The sequence below is a fragment of the Chiloscyllium plagiosum genome, chromosome 27, assembly GCF_004010195.1.
Source record: "Chiloscyllium plagiosum isolate BGI_BamShark_2017 chromosome 27, ASM401019v2, whole genome shotgun sequence".
In the NCBI taxonomy this organism is placed as follows: Eukaryota; Metazoa; Chordata; class Chondrichthyes; order Orectolobiformes; family Hemiscylliidae; genus Chiloscyllium; species Chiloscyllium plagiosum.
In genome coordinates, this window is record NC_057736.1 from 23,751,813 (window position 1) to 23,769,233 (window position 17,421).

At 40.6% G+C, this 17,421-nt stretch overlaps 1 protein-coding gene across 7 annotated transcripts in view; it reads right to left on the reverse strand.

Annotated features, from left to right (window-relative positions):
• The window catches only part of rcan3 (regulator of calcineurin 3), a 142,851-nt gene that overhangs the window by 11,706 nt on the left and 113,724 nt on the right, over positions 1 to 17,421 (reverse strand). For 4 of the 7 annotated variants that reach the window (XM_043717670.1, XM_043717666.1, XM_043717667.1 and 1 more), the window contains 2 exons: positions 9,122 to 9,202; positions 2,245 to 2,416 (listed from right to left, as the gene is read on the reverse strand). In XM_043717670.1, coding sequence (XP_043573605.1) covers positions 2,245 to 2,416; positions 9,122 to 9,202 — 253 coding nt within the window. Of the gene's footprint in view, positions 1 to 1,829; positions 2,018 to 2,244; positions 2,417 to 9,121; positions 9,203 to 17,421 lie in introns of those variants that run through there. The other 3 variants (XM_043717672.1, XM_043717669.1, XM_043717671.1) reach the window with 2 other exon arrangements.

Sequence of the window (17,421 nt, forward strand, 5' to 3'; positions counted from 1 at the left end):
AAAACATTACTGTATAGTGTTCAATCATTTTAAATCTGGATCCTTTTATTTTATTGCATTAGATCTGACAGGAAGTACTTTTCCTGTTGCTTTGTGTAAAGAAAAACTCAAACAATGTTGACAACTTATACCTCAGCACTGAAATTATAAGTGTGTTAGGGCAACATCCAATAGCAGGTACTTAATAGATACATTCAGAAGAGATGCCAGTTGAGTGCATCGCAAATCTAACCTAATTTGGAATGCTTTCTTGTGAGACAAGAGCTTTGTTCCCAATTGCTCCTAATCAATAGATTTTTAAAAAATAACTTTAGAAAACATTTGGCTTTCAAGATAGTGAACAATCTTCCTCTTATGAAGAAAACACAGTATACAGTGATCACAAATTGACCCAATTTTCTTTCCCAGAATGGATGCACATAATTGTGAGACCTCTCCTTTATAAACGACTACCTGCGGTTTGTCTACTTTGAATTGGGAATCGGGCTTGGTGCTTAGGAGGTTGATAGCTCCCAAGTCAGGATGCGTGAAAAGTCTGCCTGCCTCTAGACTAAAATTGAAAGAATAAAATATAAACCTTCCTCCAGGCCTCATCCCTCACACCTCCCCCATCCTCAAATATTCTCCATGTCAACCCATTCAACAAAACTCAACTCATTCCTCACTGCTCTCTCTTACACCTATGCTCCTTTACCCATCCTTGTGGCCCTTCTCATACCTTGTATGCAATTCAATATCCTTCTACCCATATTCCATATACCCCCTATATTAAGTTAATGCCTACTTCCATCCTCCACCAGTTCCCTCTTCCTCTGCCATACCAGCTCACCTCACATCCTTACGTACTCACACATACTGGAAAAAAACTAAATTTGCCTTACTTAAAGTTCCATAGTGCTTGACAAAATTGCTCTGGCTCATAAAAATACATTGTGATTACTTGGACAGGTTTTGACATGTTTTTATGCATTTTGAAAAGTTGTACCTTTCACACACAATCTTCTCTACAGTTTAAAAAACCCAAAGAATACTTGACAACACCATCCCCTTGTAACCCCTCCTTTCTCACCGGGTTCCCTCCCATTTCCAAAGGATACCTAACCCTCTCTCCAGTGCAACATTAACTGCACACCCCTTCCTCCACCAATACCCCCAACCTCTAAGGTTCCCTGATGCTATGTCCTCAGAGGTATCTCAGCTCTCTGAAGAGGTAAAACAATGTATTATGACTTGTTTTTATCAGATTTAAATGTCCACACTCTTGGTATCTGACATGAAGGAATCTAAAATCTAATTTGAACAGAGGTATCTTAGAATCCCTACAGTGTGGAAACAGGCCCTTCAACCCAACAAGTCCACATTGACCCTCCAAACAGTATCCCACCCAAGCCCATTCCCCAATGTTTACCCCTGACTAATACACCTAGACTACACATCCCTCAACACTATGGGCATGGCCAATTCATCTGACCTGCACACGTTTGGACTGTGGGAGGAGACTGGAGCACCCAGAGGAAACCCACACAGACACTGGGAGAATGTGCAAACTCTACACAGTCACCCAAGGCTGGAATCGAACCCGGGTCCCTGGCACCGTGAGGGAGCAATGCTAATCACTGAACCTCCATGCCACCCCAAATAGCTGATCGTTTAACCAGTTAGCTGCCTCCGTGAGCATGCACGCCTGAACCATGATTCATCTTAAATCCTGTCTCCACAAAAATGGAAAATGCCAATTTTGGAGGCACGACTTCAGATTTCCAACATCTATCATTTTTGCCAAGATGGAGTAAGTCTCAGTTATGGCAAAAATCTGTGCCATCATTTAAAACCTTTGTGCATCCATTAATTGTAAATATAACTTATTGTTGCAAAGTGACTACAGCCAACGAATATTTGTGGGCAATATTTCTCCATGTCCCAGGCACATTTGCAGTCCCATGTTGCTGGTTGATAGAGGTTGACTTCACTTTGTGGGTTTAGAACACTCTTATCAAGAGGGCGTGGATCTAATTCTCTAAGGAAGAAAAAGTTTGTCTCAGCCATGTGTTGAGAAAGATAACAGCAGCCACACCACATTTAGTTTTGGGATTATGTTCATATGTATATATATATATATATATATGTAATGCTTTTACATGAGTTTGGGATTTTCCTTTTAGAAAAACATAACATAAACACAGGCACACTAAACCTTTAAGCACAATCACTTCATGCTACTCTGTGGATAATGCTATGTCCCACCTGGACCAAGTGTAGCGATTGCACGCAGAAGATCATAATTAATGGTGGGACTTGCATCTTCAATCTGATGCCATCCAACGGGAGGAGACCCTGGAGGGGAGATGAGGAATTGTTTCACAGGCGGCGGTGGGGTCAAGTACATTTTATCAACCTTGTCTTCACTGTTTTGAACCTGAAAAATAAAACTCATTAGAATATGGCAATAAAACCCATTAGAATGTGGCAACTCCAAATACCAACATAACTTTACAAAATATGATGGTTAAAGTTGCCATAGCAGAAAAGACAAGACTTTCCTTTTAAGTAAATTATTACTCCTTCTGTAGCTATGAAGGTCTCTTAGCCATTTCTTCTTCCTCTGAGCATCATGTACGTATTATTTAGAAATTTTGGACTAGAAAAGACCGCAGGATTGAAATAGAAAAGGCTTGTTACGTTCTCACAGATCAGCCATTCTTAGCCTCATTTACATCAGATCTTGTTTTCCTCTCAGTAGAATTGCAATTGTGCGTTTCCATTTATATGACCAAGTTCAATTGCTTCCCCATCATCCTTACTTGTAATTTCAAGATTATTTACATGGAGTAGCTTCTGGCTGGCTTTAAATTAAAAGTTTAAAATTAATTGTGTGTCTTTTGAAACTTAGAAATAGAACAGTCCCTCAAACCAGTTCTGACATTCTATTATATCATGGCTGATCTGTAACTTAACTGCATCTGCTCACCTTGATTCCCTAGCCTTAAATACACTTGCCTAACAAAAATCTAACAAATTCAGGTTTTTAATTTTTCATTATTTGGAGACGTTGGTGTTGGACTGGGGTGTACAAAGTTAAAAATCACACAATACCAGATTGTAGTCCAACAGGTTTAATTGGAAGCACTAGCTTTCGGAGCACCGCTCCTTCATCAACCACCTGATGAAGGAGCAACGCTCCGAAAGCTAGTGTGCTTCCAATTAAACCTGTTGGACTATAACCTAGTGTTGTGTCATTTTTAACTTAATTTTCATTGTTCTAGTCTAGCTTTATTGTTAATGCCATTTCTCCCACTAGGGGGGAGTATTTTCTCCTTCTTGTTCATTCTATCTACCTGTTGCAAATTTCTTCTGGCTGGCCTCCCATGGATTGGCTGGTTTTCCATGTTTTACCCTCTCCATAAAACTGAAATCATTCATAATCTGTTCCTACTGTTCTAATTCAAACCAAATCTCTACTCACCCCTACTATCCATCCATCACCAAAATGTGTGAATGTGGAAGTGTCGGTGTTGGACTGGGGTGGATAAAATCAAAAGTCCAATGTCAGCAGGTTATAGTCCAACAGATGCATTTGAAGTCACAAGATTTCGAAGTGCAGCTCCTTTGTCAAGAGAAGTATCATTTCACCTGATGAAGAAGCAGTGCTCTGAAAGCTTGTGACTTCAAATAAACCTGTTGGACTATAACCTGGCGTCATGTGACTTGACTTTTTCACTAAAATACAATAAAGAACCGCAGATGCTGGAAATCTGAAACAGAAGTTGTTGGAGAGACTCAACAATTCCAGTAGCATCTGTAATACAGTAGTAATGGGTGTTAACGTTTTGGATCCAGTGACCCTTCAGAATGCTGAAAAAGGGTCGCTGGACCAAAAACATTAATTCCCCTTTCTCTCCACAGATACTACTAGACCTGCTGAATTTCTCCAGCAATTTCTGTTTTTCGTTCATCCCTCCATCATTAATCTACGTTAGCTCATGGTTAATTAATGCCTTGATTTTAAAATTAGAATATAGAACATAAAACAATACAGCGCAGAACAGGCCCTTCGTCCCTCGATGTTGCATTGACCTGTGAACTATTCTCAGCTTGTCCCCCTACATTATCCCAAAATCAACCATGACCTTACCTATGGATTGCTTAAATCTCCCTAATGTGACTGAGTTGACTGCATTAGCAGGTAGGGCATTCCATGCATTTACCACTCTCTGAGTAAAGAACCTGCCTCTGACCTCTGTTCTAAATCTATCACCCCTCAATTTGTAGCTATGCCCCCTTGTACAAGCTGACATCATCATCCTAAGAAAAAGACTTTCACTGTCTACCCTATCTAATCCTCTGATCATCTTGTATGTCTCTATCTTATCCCCTCTTAGCCTTCTTCTTGCCAATGAGAACAGGTTCAATTCTCTCAGCTTTTCCTCATAAGACCTTCCCTTCAGACCAGCCAACATCCTGGTAAATCTCCTCTGCACCTTTTCCAATGCTTCCACATCCTTCTCAAAATATGGGGACCAGAACTGTACACAATATTCCAAGTGTGGCCGCATCAACGTTTTGTATAGTTGCAGCATGATATTGTGGTTTCGGAACTCAATCCCTCTACGAATGAAACCTAACTCACCGTATGCCTTCTTAACAGCACTATCCACCTGGGTGGCAACTTTCAGGGATCTATGTACATGGACTCCAAGATCCCTCTGCACATCCACACTACCAAGAATCTTTCCATTGATCCAGTACTCTGCCTTCCTGTTATTCTTCCCAAAGTGCATTACTCACATTTAGCTGCATTGAACTCCATTTGCCACCTCTCAGCCCAATTCTGCAGTTTATCCAAGTCCCCGTGCAATCTGTAACATTCTTCCACACTGTCCACTACTCCACCGACTTTAGTGTCATCTGCAAATTTACTAATTCATCCACCTATGCCTGTGTCTAAGTCATTTATAAAAATGACAAACAGCAGTGGTCCCAAACCAGATCCTGTGGCACACCACTAGTAACCGGACTCCGGGCTGAATACTTTCCATCAACCACCACTTGCTGCCTTCTTTCAGAAAGCCAGTTTCCAATCCAAGCTGCTAAATCACCCTCAATTCCATGCCTCTGCATTTTCTCCAACAGCCTACCATGTGGAACCTTATCAAAGGTTTTACTGAAGTCCATGTATACCACGTCAACTGCTCTACCCTCATCTACATGCTTGGTCACGTTCTCAAAAGACTCAATGAGGTTTGTGAGACACGACCTGCCCTTGACTAAACTCATCCCAGTTTTCAAATTCCTCCACAGCCTAATCTCTCCCTATCTCTAAATGTCTCTATATTATCGAGGCTCCTCTAATTCTCACCTTTTAAGCATTCTTAACTTTAAACCTTTCCACCAGTACCTGTGCCTTCTGCAACTAAGGACCTAAGCTTCAAATTTCCCTTTCCAATCTTCTCTGTCTCTTTTTCATTCTTTAAGGCTATTTAGAAATTCTTTGAACATCCCCTCCAAAGTTTCCACACATGGTTTGATGTCAAATTTTTCTAACAGTCCTCTGTAGCACCTTGGGATGTTTTATTACATTGAAGGTACCATATATGTAAGCTTTGTTTGTGATGATCTAGAGTGCTGTTGGTTCATTAAACACATTCTCTCATTTGATTCTTAACCGAAAAGATCTATATCCAAAAACCTTGATCATGTTTTTGTTTATTATTTACTGTAACACTGACTTTGACAAATTCTTCAAGCTCTAAGATTTTGTCCAACTTGTTAAATTATTAAAAGGAGCACTAATTCAACAACCGTGGCTACTTTTCACCCCTGTTTCAATGTGCCTGATTTGTATTCATTTTTTTCACTGTTGACAAATTTCTTTAGCATCACCTAACCTTAGTTGTAACTGCAAGTTGCCAATGAAAGCTCATTAGTAGGTTCATTAAAATCCAACTATGCAATTTAAGCCTAATTTCTCTTGACCAGCATGCCAGATATATCTTTGAACAACTGCACAGATATAACTAGCATGACTTCTTTTTAGCAAGTTCAGCATTTGCAATTTCTCACATGCTAAAACTCTGCAGATTGTTTCAAAGACTTTCCGAGAACAATATCTGAGCATACTCAAACTCAAAAATTAAACTTCTTTCCAAATCCTGCTTCCTCAGCTAAAATCGGGCCTTATGAGTGGGGAACCTGCTCTCAGCAAAAAACAATGTTTCTAAGTTTGACGGAGGTGAGGGGTTTATTGGAGATAGATTCGGAAATGGCAGACAGTTAGTGGTGACACACCAAGGAATGAGTCATGTTTGGTCTGATTCAGCAGCCGTCGCTCTCTATTTTGCACAGTTTTAAAAATAAAAGCATCTGGTCCTTCAAATTTATCAAGCCAGCAGTGAGTTGGAACCTATGATAAAGTATGGAAATGTTCATGGCATTACAATTTCATCACTTCAGGACAGATTTTCTTCAAAACTTCTGCTTTCCACAACCAAAATAAAAGTCATCCAAGGTGGGAGTGACCCTGTTCCACCTTATATGGTTCCTGCTACCTCCATGAACATTTCAGGACCCTTGAACGGGAAGGAGCGACTTAACTTTCGTAATCCAGCCAATTAGTGACGCAGACAGCTTCAGTTCCCTGCTGTGGGGACCAGAGGTATGAGGTCTGATATTGACATCATTTCTTTTTCTGTCATCTGTCTCTATCCTTACCTGATCCAACAAAAATTAGGCTATAGTGTTTTACTTTTTTTTAAACGATTACATTTCTCTCTTTCTAAGACCTGTGAATTACTTTGTATCAGTTAATTTTTTTTTACCAGATTGGCCAGGATCATACTATGATGTAGGAACTTGCTCAGTGCAAACTGGCTGCTGGATTTCCTACTTTATAACTGTGGCTTCAAAATACTGAATTGGCTATAAGTGTGCTGAGATGTCTGGCCATCATGAAAGTGCTACATTAATACAGGTCTTTCTTTCTGCATCAGCCAACGCCAACTTTAAATCTGAGCATATGCTGTTTAAATGTGGTATGTTCTTACATCAAGACAACCCATTTAATTATTCTGTCAGAAACATTTTTTATAACAGTTAATGTCAACTTTGCTCAATGACTTAAAAGGTTTGAGCCCACAATCTAGGATGATATTCCACTGCTACACCATCTGATTTATAATCTTTCAAACAAAACATAAATCATGACTGGCACGGATAGGGTAGATAGACAATATCTTTTCCCTGGGGTGGGGGAGTCCAGAACTAGAGGATAATGTTGAGGGTGAGAGGGGAAAGCTATAAAAGAGACCTAAGGGGCAACTTTTTCACACAGAGGGTGGTGCATGTATGGAATGAGCTGCCAGAGGAAGTGGTGGAGACTGGTACAATTGCAACATTTAAAAGGCATCTGGATGGGTATATGAATAGGAAGGGTTTGGAGGGATATGGGGTGGGTGCTGGTAAGTGGGACTAGATTGGGTTGGGATATTTAATCGGCATGGATGAGTTGGACTGAACGGTCTGTTTCTGTATTGTACATCTCTCTGACTCTATGACTGTGTGGGTCTCTAGCCCACTATTGTAGTGTTAAGGAGCTTTTTAAAGAAACAAAGAATTCCTTTGAAATCTCCACCCGCAAAAGATGGTCATCCTCCTGATAGCTTGTTGCTGCACGTATCTACCTGCCAGGCATTATATTTCAAAACTAATTCATTGGGGTAGAAATTCCTTGAAGGCCTGAAAAGGGTGTCAAATAATAGCAGATTAGAGGCTAGAAATCCTGCAGCAAGTAACTCACCTCCTGACTCCCAAAGGCCAGTCTACCATCTGTAAGGAACTACTCCCCACTTGCCTGGATGAGCACAGCTCAAACAATACTCAAGAAACTAGACACCATCCAAAGCAAAGCAGCCCATTTCATGGGCACCACACCCACAAACATCCAGTCTCTCCACCACTCACACTTAATAGCAGAAATGTGTACATGATGCACTGCAGAAATTCACCATGGCTCCTGAGTCAGTACTTTCTACACCCATGACCTGTATGGTCTAGGAGGACAACAGCAGCAAATGCATGGGAACATCACAATCAGCAAGCTCCCCTTCAAGACATTTACCATCCTGATTCGAAATATATCACTGTTCCTTGTTTAGATTGCTACCATCAATATCACTGAGGCCAAATCTTGGCACACTCTCCCTAACTTTCAAATGGACAGCAGCAGTTCAGGAAGGCAGCTCACCACTACCTTCTCAAGGGCAATCAGAGATGGGTAATAAATGTTGGCATCCAGTGACACTCATCACCACACCTCTCCCCTTCCCTCGAATAAACATTTAAAAAATGCACACCTATATACAGTAAGATCTATATTTGCAGATTATTTACCTCAATTATCAGATCACCAAGAAAATGAGTATGGATGCTTACTCTTTCTATAGGGCCCTGCATCCCTGCCCAAGGAAGTGGGGTGGGATGTTCGCCTGCTCAGAAATACTGGAGGGTGGGGAAACACTCCTTCTTCTTGCTAGCTCCATAACAAAAACTTTCATATTTAAAAACAAAACTCAGCTAGCTGCCCAAGAATTCGAAGAAAAATTTCAGTCACGGTCCATTCATCTCCATCCCATTTTGACACATAGGCCTCAGCCTGTCAATCAGATTTTGGTCAGTTTTGTTTCGCCAGGCCACCAGCATGTCTCTGAGAAACGACATAACACAGAAATTGCTGGAAAACCTCTGCAGGTCTGACAGCATCTGTGGAGAGAAAGCAGGGTTAACATTTCTGGTCCAGCAACCCTACTTTACTTTTCAATTAGTTCTCCATTCAATTCTGAAGAAGGGTCACTGGATTCGAAACATTGACTCTACTTTCTCTCCACAGATGCTACCAGACCTTGTGGGTGTTTCCAGCAGTTTCTGTTTGTGTTTCAAATTTCCAGCATTTGTGTTTTATTTTTGTTAAGTTGGATGACACAGTTTGGGTAAGCACAAATGTTACATGTTGACAATTTCACAATTTAATATCAGCGCGGTGAGCCCCAGTTTCTACCCGGGTTTATGTGCAGTTTTGAAATATACCCAGTAGGTATGACGTAAAATAAAAAGCTCGTCTTTCTTTTACCTTGTTTAGATTGCTACCATCTTGCTCCTTCTCTGATGTTTCTGATATTTTATCTGACTTGTCAACATTTTCCTTTCTTGTCTGGGCAAAGACAGATGTAAAGCCACAATTTAGTAACTCAGCTCATTGTGTCTTCCGAGATCCCAGTTTCCTTACTGATTTTAAGTGGAACAAGAATTTATTTTATTTTGGTACAGATTGACATTTATTTCTTAGTAATATTGCACTTCATATTTCTTTCTGCATTTCACTTATTTGCATTCAGTTGTTCTCACCCATGTTTAAGAATTTGTTAAATTATTTTGTTTATTTGATTGCTTGGATCTTCTGAAATACTTATGTTTATCCCAAATTCTATTCTTTAACATTCCCCATGTAAGGGCTTGTAACAAATTAGATTTCTGTCAATATTGTATATTTTATAGCTATAATATTTCTTCATTGCTCCAGTCAATCTGCATGGTATTAGAGAGCACGGTCTCCTAAAATTGTTCAAAGTGCAGAGGATCACATTAGTCCAGTTCATCAATGTTGTATACATGTGCAGACTTAATGAAATGAAGAACAACAGGCAGTGCCAGCAATCAATCAGCTCTAATTGTCACATTGTCATTCTAGGTAATAAATGGTGCTTGTTTCCATCCAATATTGATGGGTGTTCTGGTTTAATTAAAACATGCAAGGTATGTTACAGATAATATGGAGCAAAAGGGTAAGCCTGGAATTCTAAAGTGGGAGAGGCAGAGAAGTATGAAGATTGATGCAGTATCAAATTAATGGCTACAGGACCAGATACACTTACAACCATAGGCAAACCAGTCTCAGAAGGTGACAGGACAGCATAGAAAGCTGTTAAAAAGGTTTAGCTGGTCCTTCACTTGGTCAACAGAAGCATAGAGTACAAAAGTAACAAGGTTACACAGAAACTTGGTTAGGTTTCACTTGAGGTACTGTGTCTAATATTGATTTCCAGAGTAAATGTTGAAATTCACGTATAGGCTTTAAATTGATAATCGCATGATCTTTGATCAAAATCTCTGTGCACTTTACCATTGATTCTCTTGATACCACCTACTATTTACTATATATGTCAAAATAATCATGCTCCAACTCAATTTACAGTTGAGAAAATTGGGATTTTTGGACTCAGGTCAACTAATCCATCAAGGTCTTATTAAGGAAGAATTGCCAAAATATGTTATCATTTTTCAAAAATTATACCAGATCAAAGAGCATGACCTCTCCTTTTTGATCCAGCTGAGAGCCTTTTAAGAATATATATCTTTCCAACTTCCCACCTTCAATTATTTGAAGACAGTTTCAAAGATGTCTCCAGAACACATCTTAATCAAACCAAACCCATGTGTACTTTCTCAAAAAAAAATTACATCAGTTACTTAAAAAGACCAAGTACTGTAATTGCTTTTAAATGTAAGGACCTTAAGGGAATAAAATTTGCTAATTTCAACTCAAATTTTCTCTAAGATCTGAGACTATAATGTGCTTAAATTTGATAAAAACTAATAAAAAGATTGCTAGGGGAACTCAGTCAGATCAGCAGCATCTGTGGAGAGAGAAACAGAGAGGCGGAATCTTACGTTTCTTTGACTGAGTTTGAGTTGTGTCAAGTTTTTTGGAGGGTTTTCTGCCACAAGGTCCCGCAAGCTTTCTTGCTGTATTGTAACAAGCTTGCTTCGGTAGCTATGAGGAGAAAGTGAGGTCTGCAGATGCTGGAGATCAGAGCTGAAAATGTGTTGCTGGAAAAGCGCAGCAGGTCAGGCAGCATCCAGGGAACAGGAGAATCGACGTTTCGGGCATAAGCCTTTCTTCAGGAACCCTGCCCCATGGCATCCATCACGTCTAGATCTGGTTTCATTTAACACTGATCATTCCCAGAACAATTCACAAATTAGTAGATACCTGCTGAAAGATCAGAATCCCTTGTGCCTGCATTTTTTAAAAGGGGTGCTATGCACCTGGATGGCATTCCGAAGTTACCCTGCTCATTGATGGACAAAACCTAAAGATGTTGGAGCAGAGGCAGATGGCACCATGACGGTCCAGCAGGGAACTAGAGCACCATGACAAGGGTGTGGTGCGAAGGACAGGAATCCTCTTCCTGGAGGATTGGCAGAGGGAGTCAAACTCTGGCAGTTGGTCCATTGTGGCCACTTGAATCAATGGCATTTTCACAGTGCAGGGGAGCAGCCACAAAAAGGTTGATGACCTTCTCTGCTCTGCCAGAGTAAGTGCCACAGTCTTCTCTCTGCTATCTTATGCTCACTTTCTCTCTGTTACTACATCCAGCTCCCATCAAAGCTCAGAATCTGCCACCCTATAAAGCAGGCTGCCTCCAATTCAGCTACAGTATCCAGGAAGTGCATTAAGACATAGTGGGAGGGTTAGGACAAAGATAATCAAATGAGGGCTGTTATGAAGGTGTATTGTACCTTTAAGAGAGTTGAAAAGCTAGTAGAACTACCTGACATAGCACCAAGTGTTCTGAACAAGGTAACAATGTAACATTTGGTCAAACAACGAGCTAAGAGCTGTGTTCCTTGGATACAAAAACACATTTGAATTCAGCCAATCAGTTTAAATTATGCCCCAAGATATTAAACTCTAATCCAGTTTGAATTTGGCATTTTGACAATATTAAAACCAATGAGATGATCCAATGTTTTGGGGCATAAATATCAGACATTTTGAACAGTTACCTAGAGTGGCAAAGAGAACTGCCCAAAGACCAACAGATGTAGGCTGCTGGTAAGAGCTCTCTGAGAGGTACCTGTCGGGAGAAGGAGTTTGCACAGAAAAACATCAACACCAACCTGGAGAGCAAATCGACAGAGGAAAATACACAGAGAAGATTCAATAGCTGGCTGATTTTGAAATTTTAATTTTTTGTAAGTCTTAATCAGGGGTTTTATCAGACCAGTATTGGAGAGAGGAAAGTGAAAGATAGATTAGAGTTAGGAGTTGTAATTAGTTGTCAGTTAGTTATTCTCTGTAAGACTTTAAAAAAATAAAGTTGTTAATTTTTACTTTTAAATAGTGACTTTTGGGTTAGTTCTTTGCCTCCTGAATTTTCACAGCTTACCACATGGGGTAAATCTTTTCTGTGTTGCTGGTTTAAATTAGCAGGGGAGTTTACCCAGTGTTGTATTAGGGCACCATGGTGACGTAAGTGACAATGCACCGTACATTCTTTTGCACTTTTTTAAGAAATGTCACTGCTTTCACCTAGTTGTTGGCTTGCTGTGTGGCCCCAAATGTCATTGCTCCACCATGTGGCACAACTTAAGGCCTCACATGATGATCGATAGAGAGATAGCTGTGATGGGAGACCATTGCATCATCTAGAAACAAGAGGAACAAGGCGAACACAGAGCTCTGGATGCTTCTGACAACACTGGCCATTCTCCTCCAACATCCTTTTTTTTGGTGGCCTCTGTGGCGAAATGAGGTTGGTCAGACTGGAGCAGGGAGATGCAACCTAAATAGTGGAAGGGGAAGGCAAGTCATAGGGACCTTGTAGGTTTATGCCTTGTACAGTGTACAGGAGGTTGCCTTTGACTTACTGTGTGCTGGGACCCCCTGACTGACAGGTACCTCCATGGACTTTGGTGAGAATTACTCCCCCCTCTCCCCCAGGCCTCTGAGAGCTGGCTACTTGCTGGTGTGCCATGCAGTGTGTTTGCTTAAAAGCTGCAGGCACATGGTGAAGCTGTGAGATTGACATAAAACACAGCAAGATGTTCACCCTCTTGACTGAGGACTACTGAGCAGCAAGGCAAGCAGCCTGGTTGTGTGACTGTACTAAGTGGTAGCACAAGGCATGGCATGGATGCTTTGAGCTTGCAGGTAGGCACTAAGTGAGTGAGGGTGAAGAGAGAAGGATAAAGCCATATCCAATCCATGAGCTGGGTCCCTGCCCCTGTGCACAAAGTATCTTTGCAGCAGCTTTTCAATGCTAACTGCTAATGTGTTCGGCAATGTAGGTCTCTGCTTCCAGAGGGCCCTACCAGTGAAACAGAGAGGTGACATGATGTGGATGAAAGGTTGGCAAAGGCCAGATGCCAAAGTCTGTGGATGAGAGCTTTATGTGGCTGGTGCCTGTGGACCGTGCCCTGAGATTCTGTTTAGTCATACATGACACGGAGGTCCTTCTGAGCAAGAGCCGAACTGAATTTGCAAGATCCCTGCTTTGATTTCCATGTTGAGCATTGCCAATGTCGAGCCTGCTCGGCTCTAGTTAGCATGTTGAAAGTTGAGTATCAGTCAGACAGGTCAGTCTATCAACAAGCCTTTTTACAAGCAATGATCTTCATTAATTAGCAACTCACTGCTGCCTAGCAAGAAACTCACCGTGCCACTTGTCAAAAGCACAGAACTTAAGTGTGAGATGCTCCCTATGTCAAAATGGAACCTGAAGTACTTCCCATCTGATTTTGTGATAAAATCACACCATACACCCTATTACTGAGAGCCTGGTGAGATTCCACCCAGAGTTAATGTTTCAACTCTAATGATTCTTCTTCAGAATCTGTTCTTCACTTCTGAAGAAGAGTCAAACCAAAATCAAAACATTAACTCTATTTCTTTTTTCACAGGTGCTGCCAGACCTACTAAGTTTTCTAGCATTTTCTGTTTTTATTTCAGATTTCCAGCATGTGCAGTATTTTGTAAGAATTTGACTATCTAAACCAGATGCTTGTTTATCTCATAATCTCCACTTCACTTCATACTTTAAAGAAAAACATTTTTCTAACTGTGTGTCAACTTTGCTTAATTGAATTCAAAGGCTATGGAATTAAGCTCTGCAGCAGGACTCCAAAATTACATTTCCTAAGATAGAATCGTTCCTGTAAGATATTAAACAGAGATCCTGGCCACCTATTCTATTTTTAAATGATTATTGAAAGAAACAGGAAATTGTCCTGAAATCCTCCCCAACCTATACCACCAAGAATTGATCAATCATTTATTTCGTCCCTGCTTGTGGGAGAGCAAAACATGGCCTTCTCACTGAAATTTATCTAATAATCATAACCTTTCTGAAGTAATTGGATGATGTGGAAAAAAGCTTCAGGCCCATTTTAAGGCAGAAATGGGTACTAATCATAGAGCATGTATCAATAAATAGGAAGTTTGAGGCCAGAACAAAATTGTGCCTCAGGTCTCAATCTATTTGGGAAAATCCTTTGCACCTCAACTGATGGTTCAATCCCTTTTACAAAATCGAGCAAAGATTTTTGCCTCACTGATTGCTAGTAGCTTGAACATAACTATCAGGAGAAGAAGTTTTTAAAAATTCATTCATGGGATGTGGCCTTTGTTGGCTGAGGTAGCATTTATCGACCATCGAAAATTGCCCTTGTGAAAGTGCTACTGCCTTTTTAAACCGCTACTGTCCATTTGCTGTAGGTATGCCCACAATGCCGTTAGTGAGGGAGTTCCAGGATTTTGACCCAGTGACAGTGAGGAATGGGGATTTATTTCCAAGTCAGTTTGGTGAGTGGCTTGGAGGAGAACTCACAGGTGCTCGTGGCTCCCATGTGTCTGCTGCCCTTGTCCTTCCAGATGGTAGTGGGTTTAGAATGTGCTGTCTGAGGAGTGGTAGGGCATGATCGAGAACACTGTGAGATGGGATACACTCCTGCTCTTTTTCTTAGACAGTCCCACAAGATTGAGGCAGACTTTGGTGTTGGGGGTCCTGAGGTGAGTAAGTAGACTAGTACTGGAGCTGTACACCCTGCAGTGTTTGGGCAGGTCGTGTTTCCTGAGGCAGATGAATGGGATGCTCAGGTCTTCACTCTTTGTGCTTGATCTCCACTTGGATCTGTCAGATGTTCCTTCACAGCTTTCTCTTCTTCTTCAGTTTGAACAGCCTTGGAATCAAGCTTCCAACAAGTTGGTGGGGATGTTGCATTTTTTCAGGGAGATTTTGAGGACATCCTTGAAGCATTTCCTCTGCCTTCCTGGTAACCATTTGCTGTCATGAAGCTTGGAGCTTCCTTTTCAAGTCTCATGTCAAACATGCAGATGATATAGCTCACTCAGCTGATAGACTGCAGCCATTGGCTTGATACTGGGATGCTGGCCTGTGAGAGGGCAATGGTACTGAAGCATCCATCATGCCAATGGATTTACAAGATTCTGTGGCAGCACATCTGCTGATTTTTCTCAACATATTTGGGGTATCTGCTGCACATTGGTTATTTCTCTAATGTATATAGTAGGGCTTGGAACACTGTTCCCTGTAGATCATGAACTTAGGCCTGGGCCTGAAGTCTTTGAAAGCAAATTTGGTTCTCAGATAGTCAAAGGTCACATTTCATTGCCAATACTCACCTTTGTTGAGAGGAAACTTCCAAGGTATGAACTCTCCATAGAATTGATTCACATTGTCAAATTGATCACCATGGATCTTGACAGTCCGCAGTAATATTATACAGTGAGAGCAGGATAATAGAGGATCTTTGACTTCTGGATGTTTTGCCCAAGTTTGAAAGCATTGATGACAGATTGGATCTCAGCTTCTGAATGTGGGCACAAGTGAGTGTTACCTACATATTCCAGCTCAATAACAGAGGCTTGGATGGTCTTGGTTCTGTACCAGAGGTGACACAAGTTGTACAGTTTTCCACTAGATTAGTTACATACCAGCTGGAAGCTTCATCAAGGTAGATCAAGTGTTGTGGCAAGCAAATTACGGGAGTGTGTTTTCATCCCAGTTTGCACATGTACATAGTGGATCTGTTGCTAAGGATTATGGCTTGCATCATGTCTGTAGTAGGCAGCGGATGGCAATTAACTTCTCAAGATGACCAAATTAAATGGAGATGCTTCACTGTCACTCCCCCACCCCTACAGTTGACAGAGTCAAACACTTTTAAGGGATCTAAAAATGCTAAGTAAAAGACTGCTGCTGCTCTTTTCTTGAATTTGTGTTGCTGTGAAGATTATGTTCATTGTGTGACACAAGTAATCTGCTTAAGCATAAATATATTAATACAATTTATTTTAGAGTTTGGATTTGAACTAGTGGCATATTGGTTTCAGATTTTGCATATGAGGGGTTTAATGATTAACTTGTCAGGATTTCTGGGGCCATGATTTATTTTAAACCAGAAGTCAGCAATTTCCTGGATTGATAATGGGAATTAATTTGTATTGTGAGAGTTTTATGATGGGATGAGCTTGCTTTTGGCTTAGAAGAATCAGAATTTTTTTTCTTAAGGGAAAAACCCTTAGCTTGGCAAGTTTTTTTGCGGGGTCAGTTTGCAGAATTCCTGATTGACATTAGATGGAAGAATTTTCAGAAAGGAGTTAGTTCAGAACAGTTAGGAAGTAAATTACCTCAATGTAGGGGTTTAGGTTGAAAGTTCCAGACCAGAAGTGTGCAGTTAGAAACCTGATGGGACTATTTAAAGCTGAGAAAGTCAAACTTTAATTATGTGAATAATCAAGGAAGAGGCTACTGAACTCTGAAAACCAGCAATTAAAAAATAGTTAATTCAAACTGAGAATGTGATAGTGAAGGGGACGTCCTCTGGTATGAATCCTGAAAAGTGATGTTGATGGGATTATATTTTACCAAGTGTTTCAAAATCTTCCAAATTGGGATATATAAATAGTTTGGCTTATTCCATTTTATTTTTTTCTCTTTTGTGAAATGAACTTCTGTTTTATTGATAAAACTAAATCTGCCGAATATGCTTGTGCTTCAATGAAAGGCAGCCTCACAAAATAAAGTGTGATCCTTCAAGCCAGATTTCAGCTTGGGATGTGATTTATCCAGGAAGAACAGTGCTTGGGATCACAACTGATAGAATTAGCGTTTCTGACTCCACTAGTAACTCTTCAGCCACTGGGTTGAGGCAATTGAGGGGAATTTTTGCAATAACTTTCTGTGTAACAGAATGCAGGGATACCTGACTGAAGTTACTGCAATTGCTGTTATCTCCTTTCTTGCAGATGAGGTGGTCACAATTATGATGTCTCCAAGTTCCTCTGCCATGTTCTTCTCATTCCAGATGAAGAGAAAGGTTTTGCATACAGACCAAAAGCGTATTTCGAGTGTATTTTTGTATTTTGACTTGGATTCCAGGAATGCAATGGTCGTGTTGGTTCTCAGCTGTTGGATAGCTTTTTTTTAAACTTCATTTTGGGTTGGAACTATGCTGAGATGATGACAAATAGGATGCTGTGGTATGTGGTTAAGGGCACCCATGTCAAGATCTGACACTTGTTTGAGATAATCGTTGAATAATAAGCACTCACTGCCTCTCTGTCCT